The 17,286-nt window shown below is 37.7% G+C and overlaps 1 protein-coding gene across 2 annotated transcripts in view; it reads right to left on the bottom strand.

The window, feature by feature from the left end:
• LOC128018220 (BDNF/NT-3 growth factors receptor-like) overlaps nucleotides 1-15,191 on the bottom strand; it is a 55,981-nt gene extending 40,790 nt beyond the window's left edge. The window contains exons 1-11 of one of the 2 annotated variants that reach the window (XM_052603595.1): nucleotides 14,515-15,191; nucleotides 13,839-13,913; nucleotides 13,690-13,761; nucleotides 13,367-13,435; nucleotides 12,833-12,975; nucleotides 9,570-9,706; nucleotides 8,071-8,203; nucleotides 6,830-7,129; nucleotides 6,699-6,725; nucleotides 6,300-6,337; nucleotides 5,546-5,645 (exon numbers count right to left, since the gene is read on the bottom strand). In XM_052603595.1, coding sequence (XP_052459555.1) covers nucleotides 5,546-5,645; nucleotides 6,300-6,337; nucleotides 6,699-6,725; nucleotides 6,830-7,129; nucleotides 8,071-8,203; nucleotides 9,570-9,706; nucleotides 12,833-12,975; nucleotides 13,367-13,435; nucleotides 13,690-13,761; nucleotides 13,839-13,913; nucleotides 14,515-14,720 — 1,300 coding nt within the window. In that variant the 5' untranslated portion in view covers nucleotides 14,721-15,191. Of the gene's footprint in view, nucleotides 1-5,545; nucleotides 5,646-6,299; nucleotides 6,338-6,698; nucleotides 6,726-6,829; nucleotides 7,130-8,070; nucleotides 8,207-9,569; nucleotides 9,707-12,832; nucleotides 12,976-13,366; nucleotides 13,436-13,689; nucleotides 13,762-13,838; nucleotides 13,914-14,514 lie in introns of both variants that reach the window. The other variant, XM_052603593.1, reaches the window with a different exon arrangement.
• Nucleotides 15,192-17,286: the final 2,095 nt, after the last annotated feature.

Genomic DNA, 17,286 nt, shown 5'->3' on the forward strand with positions numbered 1-17,286 from the left:
AATGATGATAATTTGGTAATTTAAATAATGATATTTAATGATAATTTAAATTTTTCCGTTAATAACAGGTAGTGTATTCCGATGTAAAATTAACATTCGCCTGAGGACGATCAACAACCATCTTATCTGAGCTCAAAATGCTGCTTGAGCGAGTGTCAAGATACTAAAAATAATAAATACATAATTATGAACGTTTATGTGTGTTTATTTTTTGTTCTCAGTACGTTATTTTAATAGCAATTAATGATTATGAACATAAAAGCATTACAAAATATATATATATATATATATTATTATTACTATATATACCATCTATGAAACCACAAAGCTGACACGGGAGGTATGTATAACTGCAATATAAAGTAATTTTGAGTATTATTGCTATTAGTATTATTTTCTAAAATTAGGTACATGTAATATAAAAGTAAACACGGCAATGTTTTTGCAACAGCTCCAAGTCTCACGCGCAGTGTAGGCTATATGTCACTGTCCGAATCCGTTCACTTATTTATTTGTTCACTCCTTCTTGATATAGTGAACTCAACTGCCATACACTATATAGGGATTAGTGAATAAGTGAATTCCCTTCCCTTGAGTTGTGATGTTAGACTCTTTTTTTTAAACTGTTCCTGTGGTGTTGAGCAAATACAATTCATTTTAATCCTATAATTTTATATTATAATTTATTTAAGTGAATAAATTGTAATGAAAAATAAATAAAATAGCTAAAGTAAATCATAAGTGGAAGTGCATCTGTCAATGTTTAGGGGAATAGGGCATTATTAATATACCATGTAAGGTGGTATGTGCTAGAAATGGGTAAACCACTATCAGTGAGTCTGCCCATGGGGTGTCCCACATTGTCCCTCAGAAACATACCCCTTGTCCCCCCTTGGGCTTCTTAGCAGGTGGTCACCCTAGACAGAGCAGATACAAGAGGGTCGTCGGACCATCGGTGCTCGGGCCCTAATAAAGTCACATTAGTTAACATTACTTAATGCATTAACTAACATTAACTTACAATGGTTTGTTAACCTTAATTAAAAAATCATTGTTAGTTCAACTTTTTATTATTTTACTAATGTATTAAATTTAAGAAATGAAATAATAGAGTTAACATGAATCAAATTAATAAATGCATTAATTATTCTAATTTTCATTGTTGACTAATGTTAACAAATAGAATCTTATAGTAAAGTTTTACTTATTTTCCTATTTGTAAATAAACAGCCTCCATCTAAAATATGCATCTGAAAGTTACTGGTTTACCAGATTTACAGAGTCATGTTAGAAGCTGAAATATTGAATTCAACCTTCTCATGTGGCTATACTTTCAAAATCAATGTTTTACAAATTTTCCAGTGCAGTGTCTTGCCCTACACTTTGAGGTACTAAAGCACTGAGGCAGTACCTTTTTAAAAGTTACTAATATGCACACTTTAGGTACAAATATGCACATTTAAAGTACTTATATAATAAATATCCTTTTTTTACTGAGAGTATGCATACTTTATAGGCACCTTTAATCACATTAGAGGTGCTTCCAGAAGTCATAGATCCTCTTCTGACTATTATTAATTCCTCATTGTCATTAGGATATGTCCCCAAAACCTTCAAACTGGGTGTTATTAAGCCTCTCATCAAAAAACCACAACTTGACCCCAAAGAACTAGTTAATTATAGACCAATCTCGAATCTCTCTTTTCTGTCCAAGATACTAGAAAAGGTGGTATCCTCAAATGGTTTAAATCATACTTATATGACCACCATCAGTTCGTAGCAGTGAATGAAGATGTTTCATATCGATCACAAGAGCAGTATGGAGTACCTCAAGGCTCAGTACTAAGGCCGCTACTCTTCACGCTTTATATGTTACCCTTGGGAGATATCATCAGGAAACATGGTGTTAGGTTTCACTGTTATGCTGATGATACTCTGCTCTATATTTCCTCGCAGCCCGGTGAAACACACCAATTTGAAAAACGAATGGAATGCATAGTCGATAGAAAAAACTGGATGATGAGTAATTTCTTACTGCTAAATTTTGAAAAAAACAGAGGTGTTAATTATAGGACTCTATAACTATGCATGTAATAACCTGGAACACTGTCTAAGGTTTGATGGTTGCTCTGTCAATTCTTCGTCATCAGTTAGGAACCTAGGTGTGCTACTTGATCGCAATCTTTCCTTAGAAAGCCACATTTCTAGCATTTGTAAAACTGCATTTTTCCATCTCAAAAATATATCTAAATTACAGCCTATGCTCTCAATGTCAAATGCAGAAATGTTAATCCATGCATTTATGACCTCAAGGTTAGACTATTGTAATGTTTTATTGGGTGGTTGTTCTGCACGCTTGGTAAACAAACTACAGCTAGTCCAAAATGCAGCAGCATGAGTACTTACTAGAACCAGGAAGTATGACCATATTAGCCCGGTCCTGTCATCGCTGCACTGGCTCCCTATCAAACATCGTATAGATTTTAAAATATTGCTTATTACTTATAAAGCCCTGAATGGTTTAGCACCTTAGTATTTGAATGAGCTCCTTTTACATTATAAAACACTGATGTGAGCATGCGCAGTAAACCCGGGTAGGAAAATCTGACGAGTAGAATAAAATGTCAGGACACCGGAACCGGCAACACTTCCCATAACACCCAGTGTACTTGCTACATCATTAGAAGAATGGCATCTACGCTAATATTAGTCTGTTTCTCTCTTATTCCGAGGTGACCGTAGCCACCAGTCTGTATCCAGATCACAGGGTCACTGTAGTCACCCGGATCCAGTACGTATCCAGACCAGATGGTGGATCAGCACTTAGAAAGGACCTCTACTGCCCTGAAAGACAGCGGCGACCAGGACAACTAGAGCCCCAGATACAGATCCCCTGTAAAGACCTTGTCTCAGATGTCCACCAGGACAAGACCACAGGAAACAGATGATTCATCAGCACAATCTGACTTTGCTGCAGCCTGGAATTGAACTACTGGTTTCGTCTGGTCAGAGGAGAACTGGCCCCCGACTGAGCCTGGTTTTTCCCAAGGTTTTTTTCTCCATTCTGTTACCAATGGAGTTTTGGTTCCTTGCCGCTGTCGCCTCTGGCTTGCTTAGTTGGGGTCACTTCATCTACAGTGATATCATTGACTTGATTACAAATAAATGCACAGACACTATTTAAACTGAACAGAGATGACATCACTGAATTCAGTGATGAACTGCCTTTAACTATCATTTTGCATTATTGAGACACTGTTTTCCTAATGAATGTTGTTCAGTTGCTTTGACACAATATATTTTGTTTAATAAAGGTGACTTGACTTAACTTGACATCATGTATTGTAACATGTCCTTGATTTAAGGGGAGGTCACAGTATTCAGATGTTGCTTTAAAGCAACCGCCAGAAACAATCCCATAAAAACTTGGCGTCTGATGGTGGAGGAGTGAGATTGTGGTTGAGGTGCATCTTTAGTTTGTTAACCAAAGGCCACGAGTCCAGGACTGATGATACTTCTGACCTTGACAAGCTTTATCGATGTTTTTGATTCATCCAAACCAGAGAAAACCGATACCTGCCCTCTGAATCATTGATAAGCAGAAGGTTGCTGACTCTCTCTCTCTCTCTCTCTCAGCCTCACTTCCTAAACCTGAGGGCTAAAATTTCACCTCCTTCCACTCCCACTCCACTTCCTCTCCTCTCTCCATGGTGCAAGGTCTGCTTTTCCACACACTGCAGTAACATACAGCATTTGTGTGTGTATCTATAGTGGCCTCTGAAAGTCTGGGAGCACACTGGAAATCTAGAACATTTTCACTCAAACTCTAATTTGTGATGCTGAAAAATTCAAAACAGGAGCATTGAAAGTACCTAAATAAAGGTACCTAAATAAAGGTAAATAATCCTGTATTTTGTCCTTGGAGTGCACTTACGCACACACACAAGACCACTGTGCCAAAATAAGCCCCTCAGGACGTCTAATTCGACACTTCCTCTCAGAAAAACCACAAAAACAATCACACGCTCTCACTCAAAGCAACTGACTATCAAGCAGTCAGGAGCCAAGACAATCGCAAAGGCCAGCTGGCTTAAAGTCCAAGCCTCAAACTGAAAATCTGCTGCGGAGGTTAATAAGGATATTACAGAGAATGTGCTGAGATTCTTTGCTAAAACAAGCAGCAATATTACTACGGCTCAGGGTCAGGGATTTGAACAAATCCCTAAAGATGTGCTCACATTTAATGATGTTCCTCCTCCATAAATCGACTCGTTAGTGGAAACAGCTTATTATGACCTATACTTAGACTGTCATAAAAATAATGAAAGTGTCATGTTGTGTGCGTCGTCATGAAATACCGTGTGACGGTCAAATCAAAATGTAGCTTCGCTGTGTGGATTTTTTGCACGACCCCTTAACCTCATTTTTTACATTTATGCAGTGCATAAAAGGTATACATTTGATCAGCATCTGTGTTCTGTGACACAGTGCTCTACCAGTCGAACTACACTAATCCTAACACAGATAAAGAGCACAATGCATTAACATGAACATCTCTGTGGCATGTCTTGCTTTAGGTAGGGGCAGTAATTTAGTGACCACTCCTATAGGTCGTATTTCTAGGAAGTGACAAATGACCCATACAGGAGTACATGTTGCAAAATCCAGTCATTTCAGTAGGAATCCATGCAATCCTTTTGTGTGAGTGGTGCTTCATAAATCACTACAATACTGATCATAGACAATTAAATTTAATGTTGACTGCACCTAACAATCAGTATTAAACATTGGTGTGTTTTATAGCTCAAGTGCAATTATTGTAAGCGATTCAAGTGCAATTACTTTTAGCGATTACACGTACAATTTCTGCTCAATGGACGATGAAATGGGTGAAAAAATCTTATAGATTTTCATCAATGGAGGGACCTATCTAGTCATAACTAGTGACCAGAATATCACAGAGATTGCAATTGAGTTGTTTTTACTTGGACCAGAAAGAAACACCGCATCAGCCGCCCCAAAACCTCTACCAACCACATAGTGTCCTGAAATCAAAATTGCACTTTTTGCAACAACCCTAGCACTGCGACAACATCTACACTTTCGTTATTATCTTCTAAACTAACATGAAACACAGTCAACTCCTCCATAACTCAATTTCAATTTCAACTTTAAAAGCTTTTTTTGTCTATCCCAAATGAGCTAGAACATTGTCTCTAGACAATCCTCACGTTTATTCCCTATCAGAAGTCATCTAGTCAAGATGCATGGCACAAACTGGCAGAGACAAACAAGAATGAAAGAAAACACTTTAGTAGTCATCTATAGTCAGTAGGGATTACTCAATATTAGTGTGCACTTAAATAATCTCTATAAGAAACACATGTTTTAGAAGATTAGGTGTGCATTAGGAATTAGTAGAGCTCATTAGAGTTGAAGCAAAGCCTTCCTTTAGCATTCCTCTTTTTCAAGTTTTCACAGAACAATACGTCTTTCCAGAGCTCCAGTCCGTAATGAGGCTTTGGCCGAGCTGAGAGGTGCTTACCTTTGATTCCAAACTTCGAGTTGCGTCCAAACTTCAGAATGACAAGCATCAGGATGAAGCCTGTGAATGTGACCGCCGCAATTCCCACGACCACGTACACCTACGAGCAGAAGCAAGAGCCTTCAACGAGCGCTCAAAGCTTCAAGCACGGCTGCGTGAAAAACATGCTCTCTTGGAGGAAAAGGATCCTCAGTTTTCAGGGTTTATTGTACTAAAAACTGATTGGGCATCTAGAGATCACACATATATGTATACAACATATTTCTACGTCGTAAAAAAGAACAAAAAAAGCAACTTATTTTCCAGTTTACCAAATGCTTTGAGTGTCAAATACTGAGAAATGTAATTTTCAGATTGACCCAACTAGTCGAACGGTTTCTGAACCAAGAATTTCATACTGCCGAGTTGTTCACAAATTCACTAAACAAAGTAGTGTTGCTTAGGATAATTATTAAGACAATAGACATTTATTTTTTACAATATATACACATTTGAAGCTGTTGTAAAATGATGATAAACGTACAGCAGTGAAAGCACATTCTGCAGCCCAATGGATTTGAATCCAATTATTAATATTCAAAAAAGTAACTTAACAATTAATGTGTGTGTGTGTGTGTGTGTGTGTGTGTGTGTGTGTGTGGGTGTGTGAGACGATGTCTGTTTAGGGGCTTTAGGCACTCCACTTGTGTGCACTATGTGTAAAATCATACTACTGTACATTCAATCGCAACAGACATGTATTTAATTCACTCACAGCAACTTTGTCCTCAGGCGGTCCAACAGGAGTGTCATCTGTTTAAAAGAGAGGAAACATTAAGATACATCTGCTTTTAGACTACAGATCTACAACGTGCATGCGCATGTGTCTTTCCTTCATACCTGTAGTGGGATCTCACACGCAAGAAGACAAAAAGAAGAAGAAGAAGAAAGGTTTTTTAATAACTTATACTTGTAACAAAGACTTAATGACATTATAATATTACATGTATTACTGCCTAAACAAACATTTTGTCAATGATATCTGATTTAAATGATAACTTGATTTAAACCCATGTGACTTTTTTTTTTTTTTTGTGGTAGACTCAATAAATGATATCCAAACTGACATTTTTTGTAACTATGATTATCACTGATATTATTCGTATAGACTCACCATAATACAGCGGATCAGTAACTGATTCTGACGGATAGAAAAAGAAAGAAGGCAACTTTTCAGACACTGTTCGATTCAGCCACATCTACTGTGATTCATTTTGATTTGGTCGCATGCAAATGTCAGCTCACCGTTCCACGGCTCGTGCATGAAATGCGCGTATACTGCCTTGCGGTTCTCTCCGTGTTCATTCCTGGCCAGCAGTGTGTATTCTCCGTTGTTGATGTGCGTGGGACTGTCCAGGTGTAAGCAGCCGTGGTACTCGCCCTCCGAGTAATCGTAGATCATGGTCCGGATGAAGGGACCCTCCTCCACGGGTTTGCCGTTTAATAACCAGCTCAGTTTGGGCTCTGGGTTGCCCGACACGCTGAAGGGAATGCACCAGTGGTGGTCCGAGATCGCATCCATCAGCTTGCTGATTACAGGAGGAACTGGCATCCCATGAATAAACACACAGCATGAATGACAGATACAAACATAAATGTAGCTCGAACACTTAGGGCCCTATTTTAACGATCTGAAACGCAAGTGTCAAAGCGCGAAGCGCAAGTAACTTTGTGGGCGGGTCTCGGCGCTGTTGCTATTTTCCCGGCGGGATAAATGGCTCTTGCGCCCGGCGCAAATCTAAAATGGGTTGGTCTGAAGTAGCTTCATTATTCATAGGTGTGGTTTGGGCGTAACGTGAAATAAACCAATCAGAGCGTCATCCAACATTCCCTTTAAAAGCAGGTGCGCAAGTTCCATTATGGATTGCTATTATTATGGCGTATTTACCAGGCGCACGCCAGGAGCGGTTCACAGCCGAGGAGACTGATGTTCTTGTAAGAGCAGTGAAAGACAGAGAAGTTGTGTTGTATGGGGATGGGAGAAACCCACCCAAAATAGCGTCGGTTAAACAGGCGTGGGAGGAAATAGCCACAATTGTTTCATCGATTTTTTTTTTCCTGGTTCTTGACGGACAAACCAATTTGTCAGATGTCCATAAATACATATATGACCTCAAACAGGTCTGATCCTTAATTACTACAATTAGCCTGAATAATTTGTAAGCTAGATTTATGCCTATTTTTTCACATCTTCGTGGCACACCACAATGATTTCCGTCATCTCATGTGTTAATATTTTTTTTTAAGTGTAACAATTTATGATTTCCAAAAATAACTGTTGCATCTGTGTAGATTACATGAGCAAAGTGTATGCGCGTTGTGCACGCTATACACTATGGTCAAGCGTGCGCCCTTAAAATAGCATAATGAACAACGCGCAACGCGTGGTAAACATACCAGACTTCTTTCAAAAACATTCAAACCTTGCTAGTATAAAGATAATAATAAACGCAATTAATATGTAAAAGAGAATAATGGTGACTTACACAGTATGTCCAGATCCACGGAGGCATCAGCCTGTCCCACCATGTTTTCTGAGCTGCAGGTGATTTTGCATCCGTTGTCCAGCGAAGAGACATTGACGAGTCTGAACTCTGACCTCTGACCCGAGCGCTCGTGCTGCTGGTGTGAGTTACAGCAATGTCAGTGTCATTTCTATTTAAAGTCCACATGCAATCCTTACAATAGCCTTCTTGTGCATAATTCATTGTTGCATGTTATTCCAAAGGAGAAGAAAAATGTCTTCAATCAAAATGCAATCACTTGCTACTCCTCAGAAATGACTTTCTTTTTCCACTGGCGGGCGACCATTACTGTTCACCGATAGCTATTCAGGCATTGTTGTTTTTGTGAATATCCTGTTACTCCACATTAAAAAAAAATATTTGCACAGTGGAGTCAGCTGTCTTAACCGTCTGTTGCTTGTGTACTGTAAACACATAGGAGCTTCATCACTGTGTCTATCACACCACTCTGTTCCTCTTTCAGGCTTGAACTAATGGTAAAACTAAGGACATTATTAATTTAATTAATCTTTACATTCATTTTGAAAGATGAAGCTTGCGATTATGGAAAGGGGCGTTACATTTTCCGACGAGTGCTTGCGGTGTTCGGCCAATCACAATGCACTGGGTCAGTTGGCCAATCAGAGCAGACTGCGCTTGTCAGAAGGAGGGACTTTGTAGAAAACGATTAGTTTGAGAGAGGCGGGGCATAGAGGACCTACAATAATGTACAGTATTTAAAAAATAATGTGTTTTTTGAACATTAAAGCATGACTACATTCTGTTACACCAAATACACCAAATAATGATCTTTAAAACAGCATCATATGACCCCTTTTAAGCAATCATCTGAGTAAAACTGTCATATATGTCATATAATATGAAAGGCATCAACAATGCATAACGTTCATAATGAATCTCAATAATATAATATATCTTGTAAAATGGCTCGTTACATGTACAGTATGTTTACTCGTAAAACACGTTTTTAAAATCCGGCAAGACATAGCAAACTTATTTCTGCTACATTCATTTGTTGTAGTAAAAATAAAACGTATGGCTACCCATCCTCCCACAGTCTGTATGGAGGCGTCTCTCTGCCACGGGACGAACAAATAAAAAAAGCTAATTGCAACTAATTGCACAATTTTGGAATTTCTTACAATTCTAAGTTTAAATGTAGTTTAAAATTATTTTTTTTTGGTTTGCTTCCGCCACAGAATAATAATAATAATAATAATAATAAAAATAGTAGTAACTTTTTATCTAACAATTTTTTCTCCTCAGAATCGCGAGTTTGTCCCTTACCTACTTCTCAGAATTAACGAAATGTGAAATAAAAATTTTCCTTTTTTAAGTTATTTGTTGTTGTTTTTTCTCTTGTGGCAGAAACCAGCTTCCATAGCATGTCCTCTGTGGCATCCTCATCCACTAACACAACTCGATCAGCTTCGTAAATTCGAGATGAAGGTTAGAATTACCTCGTACGTTGAATTTAATTTGCAGGTGCTCCAGTTCAGATTAGGCGTGGGCATTCCTGAGGTGCTGCACACCAGCGTCACATTTAACCCTTTATGCATGGTCACTTTAGTGGGTTTGAGAGTCACAGTGGGGAGAACTAGACAGAAAACACACCACATACCAGTTCATACACCAATTAACAATCAGCTATTACAGTTCAGATAAATAGCATTCTTAATCCGAATCAGTCTCGTCGGTTTTATTAAAACAACAACATATTTTCACACATGCACTCCATACTTTCCAGTTCTCATTGCTTTGTTTCAGTACTGACAGCTACTCACTTGTTGTTCCTCTTTGCATCACATTCATCCTTTCTGTGATCTATATATATTCAGAATCTATCTACATCTATATTATATTCCATTAAGTTATATTGTTTTGAATTACTTCAACCTCTCATTTAATTTCTTATTTTCAGACATTTTCAGGGTATATTTAAAGTGACGCTGACATTTGACTGTTTAGTTCAGAAATGTCACCACTTTTAAAGAAATTTAAAGAAGGTAAATTAATTTCCCCTCATCAACTCTTTCTCGTCTAAAAATAGTTCACCCACAAAATTTGGAGAAAATGAACACTGAAAAAAAGTTTGGTTGTGAAACAATTTTTACTCAGGAAAAAAATTAATATTTTTTTCACAAATAGCTGCAAGTAACTAAATCAAATGTGAAAATTTGAAGTAGAAAGACTGAAATAGTATTTTCTTGTAAAATATACTACAATAATCTTTGTTTTATTTACAATTAAAAAAATAGTAATTTTAACAGTATATTTACCTCAGTCCATCCGAGATGAGTTTGTTTCTTCATCAGATTTTGAGAAATTTAACATCACATCACTTGCTCTGCAGTGAATGGGTGCCGTCAGAATGAGAGTCCAAACAGCTGAGAAAAACATCACAATAATCCACAACACTGCAGTCCATCAGTTAATGATTTATGAAGCCAAAAGCTGTTCTTTTGTATAAAAAAAGACAAAGAAAAAGGAAAAAAGTCCATTATGATGTTTTAATCTTAGGTTTCCTCCAATGAAGTCCATCTCCTATCGTCCCCAAACATCAACATCCTCCAACATGTTGTTTAAAACTCTTTTGGGTTGTTTTTTTTTTGCTTTAAAGCAAAGCTTGACCCGTATTTCTCTCTTGGTTTAGTCGAGACGGCTTTCTAACTGGAGACAGCAGTGTTATGAATTAAGGATTTGAGTACTAGCTGCAGGCAACGGTTTTAAATTAAAAGCCCTAAATGATGGATTTGTTTCTTACAAACACACAACTTTTGGCTTCACAAGTCATTAACTGACGGACTGGAGTGCTGTGGATTACTGTGATGTTCTTATCAGCTGTTTGGACTCTCATTCTGACGGCACCCATTCACTGCAGAGCAAGTGATGTAATGCTACATTTCTCCAAATCTATTCTTATGAAAAAGTAAAATCATATACCTCTTGGATGATCTGAGGGGTGAGTATATTTGCAGCACACTTTCATAAAAAAAATAAAGAAAGAAAATTCATCATTTACCAACGACTTTCCAAATCTGTGATATTCTGAGGAACACGAAAGAAGATATTTTGGGTCTAAAACATCACTGTTCACAACTGATTTTCACTCTCTCTCTCTCTCTCTATATATATATATATATATATATATATATATATATATATATATATATATATGAGATTTGGGATTAAAAGTAAACAAATCCAAACGTTCCTTTTTCTAATTTAAACTGCGCTGGCAAAAGAACTCTCATGTACATTTGGCCCTCCATGTTCCAAAAATGATACGTTGAAACAAATCACAGAAGCAGCTCATTTTCTTTCATGGCACAAAAAGAAAAAAACAACATGGAAAAGAAAGGCAGCATTCTGGCCACAGACCAGCAGACGTTCAGCGCTAAATGTCTCAGTGTTTTTGCATTCTGGGGATCCCCCGTCTGTCTCTATTTTTCCCTTTCCTCCCTCGCTCTCTTGTCTTCTCTTCCTCCCTCGAGGGCCTTCTGCTGTGGTATTGCTTAAAATAGGCTGGAGGCTGATCTTTGGATCAATAATTATCCGCGTCTCAAGCCGCAGTCATAAAACTACAGCCTGGACAAATCACATCTTACCAAACAAACCTACATTTTAATATTAAATATTAGAGTAAAAAACAATATGCTGATTTTGAGCTATCCGGGCCACAGTAGACTATTTTAGTTCATTCCTTCCAGTAAGTTGCTTCATCACAGAAATGCATCTAGTTGACAAGGATTCAGTTTATAGTAGCTCTTAATGAAGAACAGTGTTAGTGTTATTAACTAAAACTAAAACTTCTCAAATAAAACTAATATTAAAAATATGTTTTCAGTTACTGAAATAAAGCTGGAAAGAATTTTATATTAGATGGAAAAAAAACATTTTAGAATTAGAAATGTTGCATTGGCATCTAACTGAGAAAAGCTAATAAATATATATATATATATATATATATATATATATATATATATATATATATATATATATATATATATATTCTTTTTAAATGACAAAAATGACTAAGCACATAAATACTATTAATAAATACAATATTATATAAATAAAATACAAACTTATAAACACATATGAAATATATATATATATATATATATATATATATATATACATATATATATATATACATATATATATATATATATATATATATATATACATATTTATGTATCATTTGCACACACACACACACACACACACACACATATATATATATATATATATATATATATATGCAAATGATACATAAATATGTTTATTATTATTATTATTTGACTCTTTCCCTCATGTTTACTCATTTTACGTTTTTCGTTGGTTTATTAGTTTTTCAATTAAAAAGACCCAACCAAACTTTTCCTATTTTTGACCTTTTTGCGACCATTTTAAATGTTTATGTTAACGCACTTGACTGTGAAACTGGATACAACGCTTGTTTACAAGCTTTTGGTTAATCCTGGTTCCAGTAATCTTGGTTACAATATCTATAGGACTTCGTAAAAGGTTCACAAAGCAATCCGTGGAGCAATCTGCTGTAAACACAGTGAAGTGAACTGAAACGATGGAGGGTTTGTTCAAACTGAAATTCGGGATCCTTGAGAACTATGTGCAGAGCAGCTGCATCAAAACACGTTTTCTTTCTATTACTCCTTCAGCATTAGTTAACAGAGCTTTCTGATTCTCGTCTCGCTCTTACCACAGTTGGTCAGTTTGAGCGCAGACAGTGCTCTCCTCCTTCCCCTCTCCTCCACACACAGCAGGTCCTCGGCCTCCTCTCCTCTCCACTGCTTCAGCCACACGTTTTCACAGATGCACTGCAGAGGATTGCCCGCCAGCAGCCTGCAACACACAGACACACACGTCTGGCACCACAGCACCCTGAAACAGTCAATCCAAAAACATTGACCAAAAACTCGAGGTGAAACCTGTTGGGAGTCTACATGAATGTATTGGCGATTCTGGTCTTCGGACACTATTTTTTGAGAATGGGAACCAGCGCTGTTTGGCTGATTCCATTAATTCCCAAATTAAACCAAAACCCTGCAAATGCCGTCAAATATTTTTGAATAATTGCTACTCTTGAATGCATTTTGAAATCTATTGTTTAATAGTCTCTTGTGTGCCCGCATGGTTTGCAGCATTCATTGTTTTTCTATTAGCAAAAATAAATCAATCGATCAAAAATAACCACATACTGTAATATAGCTTCAGTAAAAGGTCTGAGACTCACAGATATGAAATGTTTAAATGACGAAACGTCCTCCAGGAAAGATTGGACAGATTGTTCTCTTTCAGATTCCTGTAGCAGGAAACAATGATCAGCACTGACAAAACCTGTTATAGATTTATAACATAAATATATGAAATAAAACAAAAAAAAATATGATATGCAATATTAATATAATTTTAAAAAATGCTAATTTGATTTTAAACAATGTAGTTAACATTTCAGAATTAATATTTGCAATTTTTTTTTTTATTTACATGACACAAAACTTTCTAAACAACCCAGACGTGCTAAACCTCCAGCGTCTCCACAACCAAAGCACTCACAGATATTGTAGTTTGAGGTTGCTCTGAAAGGCCTGCCGTGAAATATATGCGAGCCTCGTGTTCGTTACGGTTCTGCAGGACAACACAAAAGCGGATGTCACAAGTTTCCAGCTCACAGCCTGAAGAACGTAAAAGCTTTTCATACTCACAAGTTTCTGAGGTTGCGGTACAAGTCCAGATCTTTTTCATTAATGGATTTGAAGCTGCTTTGATTTGCAATGTATCTGTAAATCGTGATAGGTAAAGATTGTAAGCCTGAATGCACTGTAAGTCGCTTTGGATAAAAGCATCTGCTAAATGCATAATTTTAATTTAATTTAATTTAAATTTAATTTAATCTGTGAACAGCAACAGCAACCAGATCTCACTAAAAGAGTCACGCAGCGTAGATTCCAATAATAATAATAATAGTTTTATTTTAATTTCATTCATTAATTAAATGATCCATGGTGAGTAGTAGAAACTATAAATCACTTCTTATAAATTAAATCTATTTTAAAAATAAGAAAGATACAAGTATTGCCATTCTGCTGGCCTAAATTCAAACAAATGCACTTGTAGTGTGATTTAAACAGCAGCTAATTTCAAAATACTATTAAAGTCAATCAAACTGATTCATATTATTCGTTTTTAAAACCTTGCACTGCAGCAGATATAACTGAGTAGGCTAATAATACAGTGTACTCGTAAAATTACTTTGGCACAATAATTCAAGTACAATAAAAACTGGATAAATCATTGAAGTCAAACAATTACGCGCACAGCAGCTGACTGAATGACACAACATGCATCTGATCTTCTGTGGTCCTGTTCTTTATAACTCACATGTCTGTGATGTTCTCCATCTCTGCCTCGGACTGTAGCATGGGAAAAGCCACAATGCTGCGCTCCGCATCCACGCACGAGATCCGCGCGCCCGTGCACGTGCAGCGCTCCGGACAAGCGGCACCCGGCCTCCAGAGCGCGAGCAGCATCAGGACACAGCCGGACCCCCAGCCCGCCATGCCGAAGCCCCCCGACAGCAGGCTCATCCCAGGCTCCCCGCCTCCAGATTTAACACCCCTGGATCCCAACTCGTGGAGAGAGCGCTGAACACCCGCGTCTGGAGCGTCCGAGCGCGACGCGCAGAACCGCTCGTAACGCTCCGGCTCCGTCGACCTTGTCTCGCGCGTCTGTCTGGGTGAAGCGGCCGTGCTCCTCTTACTCTCCGCCTCTTGTCTCCGTATGCCTCGCTCTGTCTGGACTGAATGACCGAGACGCTGGCGTTAAATGACGCGTCCAGTGAGCTCACATAAGACCAGGAGACGCGCTCTTGAGAGACGCTGAAGTGAGGGAGAGCGCGAGCGCTGGATGATGCGCAGCGCATCTGAGGGGAGGAGACGAGGAGATCATTCAGACACTTCATTGATTATTGACAGCGTGTAGCATCCTTCCACCGATCAAGACTTAAGACCTCAAGGCGAATGAATAATAAATAGAAGTCAGTGCATGTTTCATCTCGGATTATGGTAATGATGACAGTCTCTACACAGCGCAGAGCTGGACAGATGTGGTTCACACACAGCGGTTGGGTTTCGCTCGTGAATGATTCATTTGTGCACGCATCTTTAAATGCACTAATTGTTCTCGTGTCTTCTGTGCGCTGACTGCGCAAGTCGTTCAGTCTGATTCACATGAAGGAAATTAATAGAAAGGGGGTGGGAAAAGTACGTTAAAAAATAACGACCATATACACAATTAAAACGACGAAAGATTATTAATGGAATTCATCATGGATTTTATTTACTGTAGCAAGTCATGTACCAAAATTGTAAGAAATCAATGCTCCTATTTTTGCAGTTAGGTCTATAGATATCTGGCGTCGAGGTTTGTGACATCTTTTTAAAACATATAGTGACCGCTCACGTGACTAAGCATCGATTTGCCTACAATCTTGGGCTTTGTCAGCGATGACCATTAAAAAACCCTTCACACCAAGAACAATAAGATGACTAAAATGACTTGATCAGCTGTCTGTCGTTTTAAATTCTCCAGATCTTTAAAGCAGGATGAAGTCTGACTGAAATGAATACATAAATAAATGTTTTCAATCTTCTTAAAGGGAAAGTTCACCCAAAAGTGAATAAGTTGACATCAGTTACTCATCCTTGTTCCAAATATTTGCTGGTAGCCATTGACTTGAAGCTCATACTCGTTTGGAACAACATGAAGGCAAGTACCTTAGGCTAAAAATGATGACTTGATTTTCATTTTTGGGTGAACTATCCTGCTGGCGAGAGAAAAATCAGGGCTAGATCAGCAAATTTTAATAAAGCATCTTAAGATTAGTTTTATTCGCACAGCAAGTCATTTCTGACGAATCAAATGAAGAGTTGCTCATAACACAAAAGGCCACTCACGTGTTGTGAACGACTCGTTGTTTTGAACCGATTCGAGTCGATAAAAGAGTCGCTACATAGCAGCTCTCGCAACGTGTTACCATGGTCACGCATCGTTCTAATGACGTAAGGATTGACGCACGACGTGGGAATAGAAATCAAATTAGATGAGCGTGCGCGCACAGTGGGAGTCTCTGAGGGGCAATTTATGGCGCACTCAGTTAATGACACTCAGGTGTTTAAGTCCAGGGACATAAAGATCAAGCTATATGATCTCTATGATTAAGGCCAAGTCTACTGTATGACTGTACTTTACTGTACATATAGTACCATACTGTACTTTAATTTAACTGGAGCGTGGGATTACACGAGACAAGAGGTACTTCATTATGAAAGCCCTTTGCAATCTGGTCTTGAACTGTGCAGACTTTTTTTGTAAACAGCAGGAAGAACAGCTCATCTCAGATTTAGCACGTGCTTGGCTCACAATTAATGTTTGCATTTTACCCTGCAATTACATTCCACTGCTGCCATCTATTGGTGCCCGTTGGTTTTTGTTTTAGGACTTCTTTATAACGCTGCTGTTGTTGTTTCTTTTATTTAGGATAATTATTTGCAAACCCATAGCCCTCAGTGTTAAATTTCGCCACATAGCCTTTTGTGCTATGGATACATAGTGTAGATAACTAACATACTGCAAAGACTGACCTGAATGATCTTCTCTAAGACCTAAACCAGCTCTGACTGGGATGGAAGACCAGCTAAGACCAGTCAACAGCTTAAACTGGTTTTCACTTATTTTTCTTCTTTCAGCAGGGCAGAGATAATGATCTATTCAATAAAGGAGTAAGAAAATGTGAAGCTTAAAAAGGCCTTTTGTTCAATATCTTTGAAGAAATGTGGTCCATGTGCGTCAAATTTTCCATGCAAAAAAAAAAAAAATGCTAATGTGCACACAGATGATGACAGTTATAACTTGCATGAGAAGGGAGAGATTTCCATGTAGGTAATAGACATTTCAATACCATGACAGCAGCCGAGGCTATTTTCATTGCAAAAGCTGTGTTGTATTTTTTCTACCAGTTACAGGAGTTCTAAAAGACACACACACACACACACACACACACACACACACACACATATATATATATATATATATATATATATATATATATATATATATATATATATATATATATATATACATATACATTTCATT

This window comes from Carassius gibelio, chromosome A8 (genome assembly GCF_023724105.1).
Source record: "Carassius gibelio isolate Cgi1373 ecotype wild population from Czech Republic chromosome A8, carGib1.2-hapl.c, whole genome shotgun sequence".
Classification (NCBI taxonomy): domain Eukaryota; kingdom Metazoa; phylum Chordata; class Actinopteri; order Cypriniformes; family Cyprinidae; genus Carassius; species Carassius gibelio.